At 40.4% G+C, this 21369-nt stretch overlaps 1 protein-coding gene across 8 annotated transcripts in view; it reads right to left on the reverse strand.

Annotated features, from left to right (window-relative positions):
- Positions 1 to 21369, reverse strand: part of DENND5A (DENN domain containing 5A) — an 87492-nt gene that overhangs the window by 49110 nt on the left and 17013 nt on the right. For all 8 annotated transcript variants that reach the window (XM_059708846.1, XM_059708842.1, XM_059708844.1 and 5 more), the window contains exons 2-5: positions 8028 to 8099; positions 7149 to 7258; positions 5276 to 5933; positions 1652 to 1839 (exon numbers count right to left, since the gene is read on the reverse strand). In XM_059708846.1, coding sequence (XP_059564829.1) covers positions 1652 to 1839; positions 5276 to 5933; positions 7149 to 7258; positions 8028 to 8099 — 1028 coding nt within the window. The remainder of the gene's footprint in view (positions 1 to 1651; positions 1840 to 5275; positions 5934 to 7148; positions 7259 to 8027; positions 8100 to 21369) is intronic.

Genomic DNA, 21369 nt, shown 5'->3' on the forward strand with positions numbered 1-21369 from the left:
TTTATAGATCAACAACTGTGGCCTGTAAAAGAAAACCACTAATTTATTAATATACAGCTGATTACTAGAGTATATAAAAAACTAGAGGCCCAGTGCACAAAAATCTGTGCACTCGGGGGAGGAGGGGGGTCCCTCAGCCTGGCCTGTGCCCTCTCGCAGTCTGGGACCCCTCGGGGGATGTCCACCTGCTGGTTTAGGCCTGCTCCCCGGGGGATCGGGCCTAAGATGGAAGTCAGACATCCCTCTGGCAACCCAGGAGCCCTTGGGGGATGTCCACTTGCCAGCAGGGAGCAGGCCTAAGCTGCAGTCGGAGATCCTTAGCGCTGCTGAGGAGGCAGGAGAGGCTCCCGCCACCACTGCTGTGCTGGCAGCCGTCAGCCTGGCTTGTGGCTGAGCAGAGCTCCAGCGTCTGCCCCCTGGTGGTCAGTGTCATAGTGACCAGTCATTCCCAGTCATTCTGCTGTTAGGGTCAATATGCATATTACCCTTTTATTATATGATATGGAGGCCTGGTGCACAGGTGGGGGCCAGCTGGGGTGCCTGACCAGCCTTGGTGAGGGGCTGAGGACCGATTTCAGGCTGGCCATACCCCCTTCAGGTGGGGGTCCCCGCTGGGGTGCCTGGCCAGCCTGGGTGAGGGGCTGATGGCTGTTTACAGGCTGGTCAAGCCCCCCAGTGGGGACCTTCACCCCATGGGGTTTTGGCCAGCCTGGGTGAGGGGCTGAGGGCTTTTTTCATGCTGGCCACACCCCCTTCAGGGTGGGGGTCCCCACTGGGGTGCCTGGCCACCTGGGGGAGGGGCTGATGGCCATTTTCAGGCTGGCCATGCCCCCCAATGACCCAAGCTCCCAGCCTCTCTTTTTTTTTCTTTCTTTTTTTTTCCCCTGGGATTTATTTATCTTCTATAATTGAAACTTTGTAGCCTTGAGTAGAGCACAGGTCTCCTGGAAGCCTGGGTTGCCCCTGGTAACCCAGGCTCCCAGCCCCTCCTTGAGCAGGCTAGAAGCAGGTATCTGGGATTTATTTATCTTCTATAATTGAAACTTTGTAGCCTTGAGCAGAGCCCAGTGCCCGGGGGCAACCCAAGCCTCCTGCTCACTTCAGCTCCGTGGCCATCGCCATCTTTGTGATGGAGTGACAGAGTGATGGTTAATTTGCATATTGCTCTTTTATTAGATAGGATTCTATTTTGTGGATTTCCTTAAAATAAAGGAGGCAGAAGGTATAGAAATAAAAAATAATATAAAATATAACGTATAACTATTGAAGCTCTGGGCACTGAGAACATACAAATTCCTTATGCTACTCTTTTGTATATGTTTAAAGTTTTATATAATAAAAAGAGTTTCTAATAAATACCTTTAAAAGTGTGTGAAGTACTGTGTTTGAAAACCTGTATGAAAAAGGCAATTCACAACTGTATAAACACAGAGATATGTCATGTGATAAAAATGACCATTGTTTCTGGAATGATATAAACCGAGCTAAACGTTCATTGTTTTTTACTTTTTTCCTGGAAAGTTATTAATGTTCCCCAAAATAAAAGAAAACAAACTTGGTGACACCACAGTGGGCATATTCCAAAAGCCCTTCTCTCCCAATCCTAGATTGGGCTAAGGGCATCAGCACTCACGCTCCACATTTCTCTCACCTCTTGAGGCAGCTCCAGCTTTGACCGGTCATCCAGGCCATTGGAATGCAAGCCCATCAGGTATGGAACAGGAGCATCTAAGAAATGTAGGAGAGAAGCCGGGAGAATAGGGACATAGACATGCTGCCACTGGAAAGGAAACATGAGAGCTGTAATTGTCTCCGCCACAGTCATCAGTCTCTGGTAATCTAGGCCAAAAAAAAACACACACACAAACCAAACAGTCAAAAATGAGGCACTTGCTTCTCAAATAGTAAGTTAAAATTACAATTTCACATTTAGAAAGGATCAGAGTAAATTTCAGCAAGGGTATGCGTGTGAATCCCTAGTGGGTGTCAGAGACCTCAACAGATCACAAGTTGAAATATACCCTCCTACACCTACATACAGGTCCCTGCTTATAATAAAATTTAATGTGAAAATATTATAGAAATCATAAATAGCACCTTGTTAAACCAGAATGTTAAGCAGATTCTCTTAAGTGGAAGTGAAATGAAAAGAACAGGAGTCTGGGTCTCCGTTCGTTCAGCATGGAGCCCAAACAGGCCTTTTAGCACTCAGATATGTCTGCATTCTATAAGAAGCTACAACCTTTCCTGAATGAGAACAGCACACAGGTGTTATTTTAATACTTCCCTAGAACTTGAAAGACCCACAAGACTTGACTTTAATGACTCAAAATTCTTGTTTTAGGTCAAAGATAGAGTGGAGGGGAAGGCTCGTGCTCAAAGTTTAGCTCTTCTTCAGAATGCAATTTCTAGAACTGTTTTATTTTTAAATGAGTAATAAATACACTGGCAAAGCCAATAAAATGGACCAGTTAAAATTGAAACTAAAAAAATAACTATTCATAAATGGTATGTCCCTTTTTCAGGCAAAAAGGGGCAACGCAGGAACATACATTTTAAAATCATCCTTCGGGAATGGCTGGCTTCAAATGAGCTTTCATAAGGGTTAGTGGTTTCATGTACTAAAAACCCACCCCATCATTTAAAATCACAGCTTGGTTCATAAAGAAGTTATAAGTAACAAGAAGCTTTCCAGAAAATGAGGAAGACTGAGTAGGAACAGAAACTGGTACGTATCAACTAGGTAGAAGTTTAACAAAGAATCCTATATCTGCTTACTAATGCTTTGAAAGTTATCACCCTGCTCATGGCTAAGGAAAGAACAAGACCTGGAAATCATTTTATTATTTTTTTAACTAGTAATGCAAATATAGCAATTATTGACTAAAACAGGGGTCCTTAAACTACGGCCCGCGGGCCACATGCGGCCCGCCGAAAACATTTATCCGGCCCGCCGGGTGTTTTTGCCGCCGCTGCCTGTCCTGCTTAGCAGCCGACTCGTCCCGGGCCCACAGTGCGCATGTGTGGAATGTCTGAGGGACAGTGAACTGGCCCCCTGTTTAAAAAGTTTGAGGACCTCTGGACTAAAACTTCATCGTTTATAACATTTTGTTGCTGTTGTTAATCCTCACCCAAGGATATATATTTTTTCCATTAAGAGAGAGAGGAAGGGATGAAGGGGGAGATAAAGAAACATCAATGTGAGAAAGACACATTGATTGGTTGCCTCCTGCACGCACCCCACTCAGGCTAGGGATCAAACCCACAACCCTTCAGTTCACAGGCCAGCGCTCTAACCACTGAACTACCAGCCAAGGCCATAGTCTCTAACATTTTTATTATACTACAGAAAAGTGCATCAAGGAAGATGATCTGACTGGGTGCTGAGTGCACAATGCAATATGCAAATTATGTATCATAGTAATGTACACTTGAAACCTATCTGACCCTATTAGCCAATGTCACCCCAATAAATTTCATTTTAAAATTAAATTAACACATGTGTGTACTCAATGTTTACATAAAAATAGTGCATTGTTTAAAAATATTTGGGAGGAGGGCATTAAAATAATTAAAAGATCATGGGGGTAGAACTCTAGATCAAAAAAGAGGAAAACTTACAACTTTCTCTGCATTGTTTGTCCACATATTATTTGTTCTTTAAAACTATAATTTTCATTAGGAATACACAAAAAATTTGATCTGTGGCAACCACAAGAGAGAAAGAGGGAAGATTTCATTTTACTACCTTTAGAATTGTTTTAAGTCTATGACTTGAGCATACATTATTTTTGCAATAAAAAAACTAATGTCGGGCGGTGGGGGGGAGGTTGGGGGTTAATGGGGGGGATGAGGACACATCTGTAATACCTTAACTAATAATTTAAAAATAAATAATTGTATATATATATATATATATATATATATATATATATATATATATATATATATATATAAACAAACAAACAAAAAAACAATTCTGGCCCGGCCAGCATGGCTCAGGGGCTGAGCGTTGACCTCTGAACCAGGAGGTCAGGGTTCGATTCCCAGTCAGGGCACATGCCCAGGTTGTGGGCTCCATCCCCAGTGTGGGGTGTGCAGGAGGCAGCCTATCCGTGATTCTCTCTCCTCATGGATGTTTCTATCTCTCTCTACCTCTTCCTTCCTCCCTGACATCAATAAAAATATTTAAAATAAAAAAAACTAATGTCAACGATTTGTTTGTACTAGTTGGACCTATAACTGGATTATATACTTTAGCCAAATAGTATGCAAACAAGTGGTGAAATACAAGGGCAAAAGAAAGAACAGTTTCTGTGAAAACAAAAGTCAATGCTTTAAAAAGATTCAGTAATACAAAGTCGCTAAAGTACTATAGTGGATTAGGAATATCTTGAGGCAATAAAGTACAAACTAGGGAAAACTGCAACAATCTACAGGTAGCCTGCATTCTGATTCTTTTGCAATGTTCTTAAGTTCTAGCTCCATTTTTTAAAAACGGTATCTGCTAGGGGTGGGAGTGATGGGGAGAGGTCAATGGGGAAGGGGGGAGGAGACATATGTAATACTTTAAACAATAAAGAGTTTAAATTTTAAAAAAAGATATCTGGCACCCTGGCTGCTGTTGTTCAGTAGTTAGAGCAGTGGTTCTCAACCTTCTGGCCCTTTCAGTTCCTCATGTTGTGACCCAACCATAAAATTATTTTCGTTGCTACTTCGTAACTGTAATGTTGCTACTGTTACGAATCATAATGTAAATATCTGGTACGCAGGATGGTCTTAGGCCACCCCTGTGAAAGGGTCGTTCGACCACCAAAGGGGTCGCGACCCACAGGTTGAGAACCGCTTGGTTAGAGCATCATCCCATGTACCAAAGGGTCATGGCTTCATGGCTTCCTCATCAAGGGCACATACCTGGGTTGCAGGTTTGATCCCTGGCCCTAGTCAGGGCCAGAGCAGGAGGCAACCAATCAATGTCTCTCTCTCACATCCATGTTTCTCTTTCTCCCTGCCTCTCTCTTTCTCTCTCTCTCCTGCCCTCTCTCCCTTCCACTCTTAAAAATCAATGGGAAAAATATCCTCGGGTGAGGATTAACAACAAAAAGAACTGGTATCCCTCTCATGTTCCATTGGTTTGCCATCTACCACATACCTGTAAAAGATCTGAGTTTTGCTCAAATTGTAACAACCCTAGACCTTTACAGTCAGCCCCACTGTATCCGATATGAAAAGGGAGGCCCTATGCAAGAAGAGAGCTGAGTAAGCACTGACTTACGCTGTGAGTAGAGCAGAATCTGAAACTCCAGAAGAGCACAAGTAAAAAGCTGAAACACATTCTCCACCCCAAGCAGTTCAAAGACCTCTTTGACAGGAAAGTCGAATAGGGGAAGCTCATTGGTACTTGGTCTCTGGCAGATTATTGGCCCATAGACCCCAGAAAACTTCAAGGACCGGCCGGGAGGTGGGAGTGGCACCTCGTAGAGTACATTGTATATGTAGCTCTCAAGGGGCAGTGGAGGGGGCTGAGGTGAAGTGACTGCCTGGTGAAGTTGTTCCAGAACACTCCGACATGCTTTCATGAAGGACATGGGCGTGATGAGGCAGATGCACTTAGAGACATACAACGTGTCCCGGCTAATGTCATAGGAGTTGAAGCGCTGCAGCTTGGTCCCAGGAGTGCCTTCACCATCCTCCATGTCACTGTGGTCTCGGCCATCAGCAGGATGAGCATGTATGACATCATACTCAGCATTATGCATGTGGTAGAGTGTCTGCATTGCACTGCAGATCTGCTTGCTAGTCACCTCCTCATAAAATGTGAGGGCAAACCCAAATGTCCGAGAGCCATCCTCCCTTGTGATAATAAAGGCATGGAACTGTGGCTCTCTGGGATCAGCCTGGGTCTTGAATGCTAGCCCTTTGGGCATGCATAGCTGCAAAGACAAGGGAACAAGTGGTGAGAATACTCAGTGCTGACCCTCTTTTCAGAACACCCACCACTATTTCTTTACTTATAGTACACTCACTTCCTGGGTGTTTGGGATATCAAGATCACACAGCTAAATACCTGTCCTAAAGGTCTCCCATTCTAAGTAAGATATACAAGTAAATAAAATGATAATGCAGTTATCAGGGCTATAGAGAAGTATATACAAAGTGCTAGGGGAAGAAAGAACAGACAACTCAGTCTAGGAACATCAGAAAAGGCTTCACAGATGAGGTTATGTTACAATTCATCAGGTAGACAAGGAAAAGAAGGGTATTTGAGGGACAGGAAAAATGCACAAAGGAAAGGAGGAAAAAGAAAGCAGCATGATAGCACATATTGAGAGATGATGCTAGAAATATATCTGAAAATCAGATAGATATAACTTTGTATCTAAAAATAAAATAAACTTTTAGACTCTGTCAGCTCACAGAATTTTGTCATCAATAAAACCTTCTTTCTATTCATAGAAAAAAGGGTGCTCATTTCATACAAAGCAAGGAGATGACATAATCAGGATAAAGATGTACTTTTTTCACTTTAACTCAGATGGATTATATAAAGAAACTTGGAAAGCTAATCAAATTGACTTGAATCAATCAGTCCCCATTTACATTTTACACAATCCTGGCTATACAAACGAACTACCAGCAGCCTGGATTAACAAATACAACGACCTACATTATGTTATATCCATTAGCCTTGACCTTGACTTCCCAAAGCCTAGGTGTTTTTAGAATATAACATGAAATAAGCACTGAACTAGGCATTTAAAAACTTGAGGCTCTCCAAGACTGTTAAAAGTAACAGTGTTTTTATACATGTCCTACCTAAAATGATGATGAAACAAAAATAGTCATTTCTGTCATATAACTCAGACATGTATAACACAGATTGAGATTACTTTTAAACCTAACTCTTAGGTAAGCCCAGTGCTATAAGCAACCAACAGTTCAGTACCACACAAAAAGAGTTTGCTGACCCATTACTATATATTTGTCTGACACAATAGAAACACACTGTGACTTTTAGTATTTTGATATATGTATTCTGAATATCTGATATACTGATCAAAATGCAGAATCATGAGCAATATACATACAACCCCTTTTTAAAAATTTGCTCTTGTAAATTCTCATATTTGTGGTTAACAAATACTAACCATTCCCACTGCATCTTGGTCAAAGGGATTCCATTCTACATTCTCAGGATATCGTGCAAGGACCTTAGATTTGAATGTTCGTCTTAATGGTGTCTGCTCAAAATTTTCGCCTACAAGAAAAAGAAAGAAGTAAACCATCTCCACAAAGTCCCTTGCAATCTCAGGATTATGAATGTCTGAGCTTGGTAATCCAGCAATGTACAGAAATAAAGGCAAAGCAAGTACAGAAATGCCAGCCATCTAAGAATAGGAAAGGTATTAAAGTTATTAGGTAAGTAAAGATGCTGAAAGTTTAGCATGGTTAATATTGGACATCACTAGCTATCATTCCTTTTCATTAAAATGAAAATAATTACTACAAACCCAACAGTTAATTTTCTTGGGAGAGAGGGGAGAAAGCACAAGGAAAGATAAAGGATTATATCCATCTCTTTTTTTCTGAATGCCATATTTAGTTTGCTTAAAGTTAACTAATAACAGCATTGAAGCATAAATGTTTTTAAGGTCAGAATGAAATATGCATTTCTATGCTCTCTTTAAAAATACAAAGGAACTAAAAGATTCAAGAACAGCAAGAAAGCAGATTTTAATGAAAATCTAACAAGCTATTTTATTCAAAATCATTCAAAATTTCTGAAATTCTCCTTTGTTTCCCCCTTCTTCCTCCTAAAAACATTACAGCATATTGAAAACAGAGCATTACAGTGAAAAGAGGAAGAACCAAAGAACCCACCACCTAGAGGGATACAAATGTGAAAAATCTACTAGTCAAATAGGCACAAGAAAGTTAGAAGGTCAAAGGGCACAAAATGCCACCAGAGAGACATATTTAGAGGCACCAGAAAGCTTTGGGTAGTCTCAATTTTGTTTTGTTTTTACCTTCAGTTGTACTGGAAATGAAAGGGCTGGCACCGTCCCTGGCTTTAGAAGCCTGTATGTACTGGCATAATGCTATATGACAAATGAAATAACAGAGTATTACAATAAAGTAGTGTGATTCAAACTTTTTGACCATGACTCCAGTATGAAATAAATTTTTCATCATGAAGCAATAAACACACACATATGTATATCTAAATTTACCTAAAACAAAAATTTCACAAAATACTTACCCTCTCATAATTTCTGCTCTCTATCATTAAAACTAAATATGCTAATTGCTGACCTACTAATGGTTACAATTCAATTTGAAAAACATTACAATATAGTATAATGGGACGAAGGGCTCAACCAGTATCAAAGTACTACAAAGTTACTAGTGATTTATCCAAAAGTATGCTACCCAAAATACTGCTTTTCCTTAGGGGTTATGGAGTAGGGAACAAATTAAATGTGCCTAAATATGTCAAACAAATACATTTATTAGGAGTCATAGAAAAATATGTAGGAAATATGATCAAAGACAATTCAATTGAATTCTATGTCTGTTTATTGAGCAATTGAATTCTATATCTATTTATGCTATTCAAGGGCCTTAAGTACTGTGGGGGTTAAAAATAATCCAGATGAGCAACTATTCTTAAGGACCTTACTATCAAATATATATAGGGAAAATAACATATACAAATAACCATTCACAGGGAGGTTCTTATCAGGGAGGCTCCAAATCTTCAGTTTATTTGGTCTAACTATTCAGACAAACTTGTAGGATCCAGTTCACATGCCCTAGTTGATATAATAAATTGTGTTCCAACTATAGTTTTTATAAGTTGGTTTGAAACCCAAAGGGGCTGGTGATTACTAAGAAAGATGCATTCTTCACCAATACTGAATTGGGGTGACCTAAAGTCAGACAGTCCTTCACTCTAAATCATCCCAGAGACATTGAAAAAATTTTTTTTAAGTATATTTTGGCCCTGGCCAGTATGGCTCAGTTGGTTGAGTGTCATCCCATGCACCAAAGGGGTTTCAGGTTCAATACCCAGTCAAGGTGTGTGTGAGAGGCAACTGATCGATGTTTCTCCTCTTCTCTCTTCTCTTCTCTTTTCTTGTCTCTTTCTCTCCCTCCCTCTCCCTTTTTCTCTCTAAAAAAGATTTTTTAAAGAATATTTTGTAATAATTCTAAGGCACCTGTTCCAGAAACTAATAATGTTACTGCTTTTAAAACAAAACCTTCACTTCCATTCTCTCAGGTTTTGTCCGTCATCATGGTAAGCCCACTTATTCATAATTTTCAACTTCTGACAATTTTCAACTTTCTTTCTGTTAGTAAAGCAAGTACCACAATTTCAATTCCTCCCATTTCCTGATCCCTTCTTCCAAACTGACTTTTCTGAAACTCTTTTCCAATAAATTGCATCTCTTAAATGACATTTGGTAATCGTCACTAAAGAACACTGGCAAAATCAGCAGGGCGCTGGTACCAGCAGTAGCTATAAAGCCCTACAACACTGCTGAGCTGGTCTCGGAGCTTTCAGTGACACCTGCAAAGAGCCCACCCATTCCAATCTGCACTTATAGTACAAAGTAATTAAACAGCAAGCAGACGACATAATGATCTTGTCTACAGTCTGAGATTCTCAGAATGTATTTTTAAACTGTATTCAGTTCTGAGAGAAGATAAGAATTTCTTCCTGCTAAGCTTCTTCACTTTTAATTGTCAGTTTGCTCATTTCTTCCTTATTAGACTAGAAAATCCCCTCATCAAAAACCACAAAATGTATGAACCTACTGTAAGTCCTCACTTAATGTCATCAATAGGTTCTTGGAAACTGCAACTTTAAGCAAAAAGACGTATAATGAAACTAATTTTACAATAGGACAATTGATATAAACTAGAATTAAGCTCCTTTTGCATATTTCTGGTCACAAAAACATCACTAAACTTCTAAATAAAGACCCAAGACACTTCTAATATTAAACTCTGAAATGTGAAATATATATATATGTGTATGTGTGTGTGAATATATATGTATATATGTGTGTATATATGAAAGATTAATACAAACAAGTAAGATCATTATTTCCCAACCCACTTATTCGCGTTCAGGGTTGCAGGTGGTCATCTGACAGAGCAAAGCAGTACCCAACCTCGAACAGGATGCCATTCCATTGCAGGGAGCATTAACACCCATACTCACTCAGACTGAGACAATGCAGACAAGCCAATTCACCTGACATGAACATCTTTGGAATGTGGGAGGAAACCACAGTATCCAGAGAAAACTCATGCAGATATGGGGAGAATGTGCCAACTCCACACAGACAGTAGCCCCAGCCCAAAATCAATTATTTTTTCTCAATGTTATAATGAAATGACATTGAATGAAACTACGTTATTTGAGGACATGCTGTATATAGGAATCAGGGCAGTCACCACTGCCCTATTTGAAAGCCTTTAGAAAAAGATATTTTCCTAAGATGGCAATGAAGTGCCTCCTAAGAAATAATGAGCATTGAAATGATGAAGGGGATTACTTAAGGAGATAATTAAAAAAAAAAAAAAGATGAAGCAGAGGTAAACATGATGAGCTGAACTGTTGCATAGACAAAGAAGAGGAAGCTATGAATTACAGGGAGAAATGGTCTTTAGATCCTCTGTCCTCACCACCACCTCTCCACCTCCTGCCACTTCTTTAAACAAGCTGAATAAAGAAGTCTTAAAGATAGAGTCCGGTTCTGAGTAGAGGCACCACAGAGAGTGCCAACCTTAAAGAAAAATCCTCCTGTGTATTAGATTGGGCCTATCAACAGGAGCATAGCATTTTCACTGCGAGGGAAAAGGGAGGTGTACTAAGAAGAGTTATGAGGCCCCTGAGAACAAATCATGTTTATCATAGCCACCCTATAAAGAGTGTGAGAAAAGTAATAGACAAAAGCGATTCACAAAACTAAGATTTTTTTTTATTAAAAAAACAATTGGCCCTGGCCGGTTTGGCTCAGTGGATAGAGTGTCAGCCTGCGGACTCAAGGGTCCCAGGTTCGATTCTGGTCAGGGGCATGTACCTTGATTGTGGGCACATACCCAGTAGGGAATGTGCAGGAGACAGCTGATCGATGGTTCTCTCTCATCGATGTTTCTAATTCTCTATCCCTCTCCCTTCCTCTCTGTAAACAAATCAATAATATATATTTTTTTTAAAAAAAATTGAATTTTTCATCATTTTACTGAGGGCTGAGTTTTGAAAATAAGCACTAGAGCAGTGGTTCTCAACCCTGGCTGCACATTAGAATCACCTGGGAATCTTTTTAAAATCCTGATTGCTGGGCCTCATCCTCCGGAAATTCTGTTTCTTTGTTACTAATGTTGTGGCCCCACCCCATAACAAAGAAACAGAATTTCCAGAGGATGAGGCCCAGAAATCAGGATTTTAAAAAGATTCCCAGGTGATTCTAATGTGCAGCCAAGGTTGAGAACCACTGCACTAGAGACTTAATGCCTCAAGAACACCAACCTTAGCCCTAACTCCTGAAACCTGTATGCATATCACAAGCTAATCCTCAATTATTTAGAGCTTTGAAAAAGTAAACAAGCCAGGCTGGTGTAGCTCAGTGGATTGAATGTCATCTCATGGACCAAGAGGTTCCAGATTCGATTCCCAGGGTGTGGGCTCAATCCCCAGTAGGGGGCGTGCTGGAGGCAGTCGATTGATGTGTTTCTCGTTGATGTTTCTATCTCTCCCTCTCCCTTCCTATCTAAAAATGAATAAAAACATATTTTGAAAAAAGTTAAACAATATTAGGAATATGACATCACAACCACAACTGTCCTATTGTCCTAGAAATAATAAGCTATTATTTGCCCAACACATACAGAGCATACAAATATTGGTAGGTCTGGATATCGAAACTAAGGCCCATTTCTAACAGCTAGATTACAATTAGTCAAATAGGTGTCTATCTTTGTGAATCTGCCACCAGGAAAATACAGTTCAGATAAATCATTGCAGATTTTTTTTTTAAGCTTGCATGCCTTGCAAAGACTTTCTAATAGGTTCTTTGTTTACTTGTTCTGCTCTGACCAAGCCAGAAACAAACTGACATTTGTGTTGCTATTTGCCCATTGGTACTTGTTTGATTTGAATAACCCTAAATGAGGGATGCTTATGCTGAAAAGCTTCGAAGCCAAAGTCTCTGAAGATTTACAAAAATTTGTATAAATATAAATTTTGTTTAAATATAAATACATTTATATTTAATATGTGCATTTTTCTGGGGAGAGAACACAATTTTCATCAGTCTCAAAGAGTCCCATGACCCAAAAAGGTTAGAAACCACAGCTCCAAGTGTATCGTCTAATTTGGGCAGGAAACATTTTGATCACATACAGATTAACCTAAATGGGCAGGTTTTCACAGAATCTAAAGTAGAACGTATGTACTACTAAATAACTACTTTCTAGGTAAACAAAAAATAATAATTGACTTTGTCAATAGAATAATTTTTATCTGTGATGAGGGTTTTGCTTCCAGTTATGGCAAAGGAGCTCCTATGAGACCAACTCTCTTACACATATATATGAACTCTGGACAAAATATTTTTTTTAAGAACAACTATCCAAAGGTACTGAAGAAGAAAAAGCATGAAGATTCTGAAGTAGGAAGGAGGGTCAACACTTGGAAGAAGGTAACAACACTGGTTTCCCTTATTATGGCTTTGGGCCAAGGAGGTCTCAGTCTGTACCATGAGAGGTGGCTAAAATTCAGACAAAAGCCCACAGTCTTACTAGCTTGAAGAACCTGAATACAGACTATAAAGCAACCACTGCAGCTGGCAAGTGAGGGTGGGAAATTCCAGAGAAAGTCAGAAAGGAGATACCCCAACCCATGTATAAACTCTGTCCAAGTCTCTGGATGATCCTGGAACCATGCATGCATGGAGCAGACCCCAAGCAACCAAGTTAGAACTAAAAAAACTAACAGAGATTTAAGCTGCTGCTTACTACAGGGGAATAGAATTTATCAAAACAACCAAAATTCAATGCTCTTTGTTGGAAGTTAACAGAATCCAGAGTCTCTACAACATAGGTATCTCAATATCAAGAACACAGTCCAAAACTGCTCAGCATATAAAGAAACAGGAAAACATTAATCTCTTGAAGAGTCAATCAACAGAAACCAACCCTGCGTTGACCCAAATATTGGAATTAGCACACAGGACTTCAAAAGAGCTAGATCATAATAATGAAAAAATAGATCTCAACAGAGAAACAGACAGTAACTCAGTGGATGGGCTTAACAGCAGATTAAAGATGCAGAAGAGTTAGTGAACTTAAAAATAAATTCACAAAAATTATCCAATCTGAAAAACAGAGAGAGAAAAAACTGGGGGGGGATTGGGGGGAGAATCCCAGCAGAGAGGACCCGAGAAATCTGTGGGTTAACAAGTTTAACATACATATAATTGGAGCCCCAGAAGGAAAGGAGAGCAAATGAGATAGAAAACAATATTTCTAGAAGTAGTGGGGGGGGGGGGAGACACAAAATTTTCCCAAATTTGGTAAAAAGATATTGTGAAATAATTGAAAGACAGGTACCTGCCCCAGTTCCTAGCACAGAGTTCCTGAAACCCTTGTGATTTCCTAAGTGATAAAAACACTAACTGCATCTCTTATTCTAATATTAGTCTTTGACCTCGTCCCTGACATAAGGCTCCTAAAACCCATGTAAATTCCTAAGTGATAAGAGCATTAGGAGTATCTTTTATTCTATTGAGGTGACTCTGTGTAAAGCCCCTAGATGGCTCCTGGATGGGGGCTAGTCCAAATGCTGATTAGAAGCTTGGAATTTTCAGTCCCACCCCTCATCCTCCATAGAGGGAAGAGAGAATAGAAAAGGAGTTAATAATTGATTATGCCTACATGAAGGTTCCATAAAATCCCAACAGTGTGAAGTTCAGAGAACTTCCAGGCAGGCAAACACATCCATACATGCCCAAACTCCACAGGGACAGAAGCTCCTGCACTCAGGACCTTCCAGACCTCATCCTATGTATCCCTTCATCTGGCTGTTCAACTGTATCCTTTATCACATCCTTTAATAAACTGGTAAACACAAGTGTTTCCCTGAGTTCTGAGAGCCACTCTAGCAAATTAATCAAACCCCAGGCGGTGCTGCCTTTGGAAGCTCAATGGTCAGAAGCACAGGTGATAACCTGGTATATTTGAGATTGCTGTTTGAATGGAGCCAGTCTTGTGAGACTGAGTCCTTAACCTGTGGGATCTGTTGCTATCTCCAGGCTGACAGTGTCAGAACTGTAGGCCACCCAACTACTGATCAGAGAATTGCTTGCTGGTGACCAAAAGTGTCAGAGTGAAATATTCTTTTTTTTTCTTTCCTTTTTGTGAAGTGTTCTTCGTAAGTAGTAAAGGAGATACACAGGCAAAATACACAGCATAGAAGAACTGGGTTTTTCCCTACCTACAAAGGAAAAAGCTGTTTTTTTTCCTTTTCAAATCTAAATTTACAGATTCAAGAAGTTCAGTGGATCCCAAGCAGGATAAATACAAAACAAACAAACAACAAAACATACATAGGTACATCATAGTCAGATTTTGGGAAGAAAAGAGGGAGGGGGAGAAAAGAAAAAAAAACTAAAGAAAAAGAATCTTGAAAGGAGCCAGAAAAAAAGAATACAGTACTTTAAGGAGAAAAAAATAACTGAAATTACCACTGCCTTCTCATCAGAAACAATGGAGGTTAGAAAATATGGACCAACACCTTACAAGTAATAAGGGGGGGGGGGGGGCAGAAAATCTTGTCGATCCAAAATTCTATTAATAGAAATAAAAGAACCTTAAAAAATGAAGACAAGCCCTGGCCGGTGTGGCTCAGTTGGCTGGAACGTGGTCTTGAACTCTTGAACTCCCTAAAAGTAGTTGTTCAATTCCTGGTCCAAGCACAGACTAAACAATGCAGGTTTGATCCGAAATGGGAGGCAACCTATCATGTTTCTTTCACACTCTATTTTCTCTCTCTCTCTCTCTCTCTCTCTCTCTCTCTCTCTCTCGCCTCTTCCTTCCCCTTGTCTAAAATCAATAAAAGCATATCCTTAGTTTAGAATTTTTTCTTTAATGAAGACAAAAATAAAAACATTTTTAAGTAAAGCAAAACTAAGAGAATTCATCACCTGCAGATCTGCACTATTAGTACAAGAGTGAGAAAAGTCCATCCCAATATATTATATACTGTCTAATTTCATTTATATAACATTTGTGAAGTTACTTAATTATAAAAATAAAGACAGATTGTTGATTGCCAGAGGTCAGAGATGAGGGGCTATAAAAGGGCAACCCCAGAAATTCTTGTGGTAATGGAACACTTCTGTATCTTGATGGTATCATTGTCAATATCCTGGTAGTGATAATATATAGTTTTGCAAAATGTTACCATTGACGGAAACTGGATAAAGAATACAGGGGAATCTCTGTACTGTTTCTTACAACTGCATATGAATCTATTATCTAAAAGTAAAAGTTTAATTTTTAAAAGCAAATTATCTGAAATCAAAAGTTTAATTTTTAAAAGCAATTAATTAAATAAAAAATAATGTTTTTAACAATCTGTCAATGTTTTAAAGCAGAGGTTTCAAGCATTCAAAGCTATACTCTAGAAGACAAAAGTCGTTGAAGGCAACTGAACTATCCCTCTCTCCAGGCCTGAAAATGTTACAGGAACTGCCTTACCTCACCACATCAACACCAATCCTATCATCATTCACATTACCTATAGTAAGAGTGATGAAATTCTTTTTCTTGCGAGTGGATATAGCCAGATCATTATGCTATCCTTTGCATACTGGCATTTTGGGATATCCTAGAATTGATCCTGTTGGTGACATCAGTCACCAATTCAGTGCCACTCATGCTATAATCAGTTTACTTTCTGCACTAAAAGATGTCACTGTATCTTGCCTGTTACAAACTCCTGAAACAGACTGTCCATAGGAATAGCAGTACTATCAAGTCACACTTCTATTTCTAGTGCATGCTGAAGAACCAGCTTGTGTTTTGTGTTCAACTCATTTGCTGCCCCAGCATTTCAATTCTCTTTGTCTTCCAGATAATTTCTGAGCCCCTGTACAAATCAGAGATTATTTCCTGTCATCTGATCGGTGGGGCACACGCAGTACGAGAAGGGAAGGCCAATTTCTAACTAAATGATAATTAATCTTGCTGCTACTTTCGGGTGACTACTTCATTATTATCAGCCATTTTTAAATAGAGACATCTTTTAAAAACACAATAAGGCTAGCAGAGTTTTTTGGTAGCTACAAAAAACTGTCTCACACTACACTCTATTCATGACTCTCCGTCACTTCTTCTACATATGAAATTGAAGTATATTACAGCTCCTGCAGCATAAAGTGAAGAAGGAAACTGCTCCCTGAAGAGACATCCTGTACCTTGGCCCCACATCACTAGCTGACTGTGGTGCTCAGGAGTCAGACATTCACAAACAAATACCCAGAACGCAGGCAATGAGCTGCCCCTATCTTGGACAGGCCACAAGGCCTCTTTAAGGCACTAACGCAGGAAAGCTGCTCACCAGGCTTTTCAATGGAAGAGGAACAGAAACCATCTGTTACTGCCATGTTTTCCCCTCGAGGCAGATTTGTTCACTTTCTCAACATATTTTCTTTGTAAGATAAGTTTAGATTTGTATATACAGTCATTACTTTTATTGATAATTTGCCTTCTACTTGACATCTTTCAGGCACCAACCTAGTCCAACTCATGTACCTAATTCTAAAATGTACTATTTTAACATGAGACTGAGGTTTGAGAACCTATCCAGATAGGACTGCTCCAAACCACAGCTAGGACAGAACTTTGGTAGCAAGACATCAAGTATAGATACTGCCTCCCTTTCAGCCCGTCTGAATACCCTGCAGGGCACACATCTGTCAAGCTAACATCTAAGTGCTGGCAAGGATGTGGTGAAAAAGGGAACACTGTTGGTGGGAATATAAATTAGTTCAACCACTACAGAAAACAATACGGAGGTTCCTCAAAAAATTAAAAATAGCCTGATGGGCGTGGCTCAGAGGTTGAGTGTCAACCTATGAACCAAGAGGTCATGATTGATTTCCAGAGTACAAACCCAGGTTTTGGGCTTGATCCCCAGTGGGGGGTGTTCAGGAGGCAGCAAATTAATGGTATTATCTCATCCTTGATGTTTCTATCTCTCTCCATCTCCCTTCCTCTCTGAAATTCAATAAAAATACATTTTTTAAAGATTAAAAATATATCTACCACACAATCCAGCAATCCCACTTCTGGGTATATACCCAAAGGAAACAGAATTTGTTTCCTTTGGGTATATACCCAAAAGTGGGAATACCCAGAAGTGGGATTGCTGGATTGTGTGGTAGATATATTTTTAATTGCAGCATTATTCACAATAGCCAAAATATGAAAACAACCAAAATGGCATCAACAGATGAATGGATAAAAAAGATATGGTATGAACACACAATGAAATATTAATCAGCCATGAGAAAGGAGGATATCCTGCCATTTGCAACAATATGGATGGACCATGATGAGCACATTATGCTAAGTAAGATAAGTGAGACACAGAAAGACAAGTACTGTAAGTTATCACTTATCTTGGAACCTAAAAAAGTCAGACCATTAAAAAAAAAGATGGTGCCAGCACTGGTTTGGCTCAGTGGATAGAGCGTCAGCCTGCGGACTGAAAGGTCCCGGGTTCGATTCCAGTCAAGGGCATGTACCTTGGTTGCAGGCACATCCCCAGTGGGACATGTGCAGGAGGTAGCTGGTCGATGTTTCTCTCTCATCGATGTTTCTAACTCTCTGTCCCTCTCCCTTCCTCTCTGTAAAAAATCAATAAAATATATTAAAAAAAAAAAAAAAAAAGATGGTTACCAGGGGGCTGGGGGGAGGGGGGAAGAGGAGGAGATAAGATTGATGGTATTCAAGGATACAAACTTGTACAAGTAGTAAATAAGTCATAGAGATCTAATGCACTAAATGAACATCCTACATAATAAAGAGGTAATATGCCAATTGACTGGCACACCCTCACACAAGAAGGCTGCCCCTATGTGGCCAAAGATGGCCGCCTCCATGTGGTCACAAGATGGCCAGCAGGGAGGGCAGTTAGGGGCAACCAGGCCGGCAGGGGAGGGCAGTTGGGGGAGACCAGGTGGGGAGGAAAGGTCAGTTGTGGGAGACCAGGCCGGCAGGGGAGGGCAATTAGGGGTGATTAGGCCGGCAGGAGAGGGCAGTTGGGGGCAATCGGGCCGGCAGGGGAGCAGTTAGGAGTCAATCAAGCTGGCAGGGGAGCGGTTAGGGGGCCATCAGGCTGGCAGGCAGAAGCAGTTAGGGGCATTCAGGCAGGCATGTAGGCGAGCAGTTAGGAGCCAGCAGTCCCAGATTGTGAGAGGGATCCCAGATTGGAGAGGGTCCAGGCTGGGCTGAGGGACACACACACACACCACCACCAGTGCACCAATTTTGTGCACCGGGCCTCTAGTAGATAATAACATTGTACAAAGATGTAATGTGACAAATATTGCTTCAATGGCAATCATATTATAATATATAAATGTATCAAAGTAACATGCTGTATACTTTAAATTTACAAAGTTTAACATGTCAAATAAAAATATTCAGATTTATTAAAAAAAAAAAAAAATACCTGATGAAAGGAAAGGAGAAAGAGCTCTTGAAAATAAGTGAAAAAGCCTGGAATTCTAGGCCTACTACAATTAAGACTTACATAAATCACTAGAGGCCTGGTGCACGAAATTCATACATGGGGGGAGAGGGGGATGTCCCTCAGTCCAGCCTGCAACCTCTCACAATCTAGGAACCCTAAGGGATGTGCAACTGCCGGTTTAGGCCTGATCCCTATGGTGATCAGGCCTAAACCAGCAGTCGGACATCTCTCTCAAAATCCGGGACCACTGGCTCCTAACTGCTCGCCCACCTGCCTGATCGCCCCTAACCACCTCTGCCTGCCTGCCTGGTCACCCCTAACCACTCACCTGCCTGCCTGCTCGCCCCTAACCGCCTGTGCCTGCCTGCCTCATCGCCCCTAAATGCTCTCCTGCCTGCCTCATCGCTCCTAATCACTCTGCCTGCCTGCCTCATCACCCTAACCACTCACCTGCTTGCCTGATCACCCCTAACCACCTCTGCCTGCCTGATCGCCCCAACCACTCGCCTGCCTGCCTGATTGCCCCTAACTGCTCGCCTGCCTGCCTGATCAGCCCTAACCACTCTGCCTGCCTGATCACCCCTAACTGTTCACCTGCCTGCCTGATCGCCCCTAACACCCAGCCCCCACCGCTGCAGCTCTGTCCAGAAGGATATCCGGAATGACGTCCGGAAGGTCGTTCAGCTGTCTGGTCTAATTAGCATATTATGCTTTTATTATCATAGATTTTTTTTAAACATCTTTTTTTAAAATATATTTTATTGATTTTTTACAGAGAGGAAGGGAGAGGGATAGAGAGCTAGAAACATCGATGAGAGAGAATCATCGATCAGCTGCCTCCTGCACAACACCCACTGGGGATGTGCCTGCAACCAAGGTACATGCCCTTGACTGGAATTGAACCTGGGACCCTTCAGTCCGCAGACCGATGCTCTATCCACTGAGTCAAACCGGTCAGGGCTATTATCATAGATTTTTATCCTCATGGGTGTCCAGTTACTACACCTTCATATAAAGCACCTGCTAACTTCCCCGTTCTCACCCACCAAACCCCTTCTCTCCATCTTTATACATTATCTGTGCTAACTCACTGTATTTCCTTAAATATGGCATGCTTTTTCATGCCTTCATTCTTTTGCAGATGCTATCCTCTCCCTAGAATGAACTTCATACACTTCTGTGCCTGTTAGCCAATCTACAATTATTCAAGTGAGTGCTATCAAAATCTATGGTATTCCAACAATGTTGCCGTTTCTCCTTCTCCAAGTTCTCCTGGGACTCTTCTGTGGAAGCTATTGTCAGAGTCATTTACTAGTGATAAAACAAATCTGCTCCTTTGAACTTAATTCAGTTCCCTCACCACCCTGACTCCTAATACTGAAATTAGTATTCTATCTAGGTGTGGTCTAACTAGCATAATTTAAAACAGGACTGTCCACTCTTTTTAAACAATATATATTAATGCAAGCTAAAATTCACAACTTTTTGTCAACTAAATCATACTTTTGCCATAAATCAAACTTGTAACCAACTATAAAAGCCTTACATTTTATTGTCTTTTGGGGGGGTTAATCCTCATCAAGGATATTTTTCCATTGATTTTTAGAGAGAGTGGAAGGGACGGAGGTTGGGGGAAGAAAGAGAGACAGACAGACAGACATCAATGTGAGAGGCATATCAATTGGCTGCCTCCTGCACACGCCCTGACAGGGCTGGGGATCAAACCTGCAATCCAGGTATGTGCCCTTGACCAGGAATCAAACCCAAGACCTTTGGTGTGCAGACCAATGCTCTAACCACTGAGCCACTGGTCAGGGCAATCCTTACATTTTAGTGTTGCTATTAAATCCCATCTCCTTTCTATACTTCTACTTTTGCAGCACCTGCTTCATCAAACAATTGAAATTGCTCTCTTATCCCCAAGTATATCCTAATCATTCCCATCAAAACATTCCTGAATTTAAAAATGATAGCTGACAGTATTTCCCTCTTCTACCAGTGAACTCCCTTAATAAAGAAAATGTGGTTAGTCTGACCTAACATACTTTTAGTGGGCCCATGTTGGCTCTTCATAATTACAGTTTCCTGTTCTAAATCCCCGTATCATATATTTAAGCCATTCTAGATTTTTACTAGGAATACGTAAAGCTCTTCCAGTCTCAGTTTTGAAAATATGTCTTTTTGTGGTAATTCCATGAGTCCTTAAATGTTATTGACAAAGAGCAAATGATCTCATCCCAAAATTCTTTCAGAATTCTGGGCTGTAATTTGTCTGGATCAGGAGACATGAATTCATTCAAAGGAATTAAATGCCCCTGTACAAATACTTAATGATCTCAGAGCTGAGTGTCCTCTTACTAATTCAATTCTATCCTTTCCAATTTATAAACAATTTTCCTACATTTTGGGGGGGAAGCTTCTGAGGCCATTTTAGTATTGGAGATATTTGAAAAATTTGGTTATTTAGGATTCCACATTTAGAGTACTGCCCAGCATAAAATACCCTTCTTGAAGAAATATTTAGCAAAATAAAAGTTTCTTCTGCTTTTTTTTTTCTTTTTAGGTTTTTCAAAACAAACCCATAAAACTGTTAGAGA

Source organism: Myotis daubentonii, chromosome 9 (genome assembly GCF_963259705.1).
Source record: "Myotis daubentonii chromosome 9, mMyoDau2.1, whole genome shotgun sequence".
Lineage (NCBI taxonomy): Eukaryota > Metazoa > Chordata > Mammalia > Chiroptera > Vespertilionidae > Myotis > Myotis daubentonii.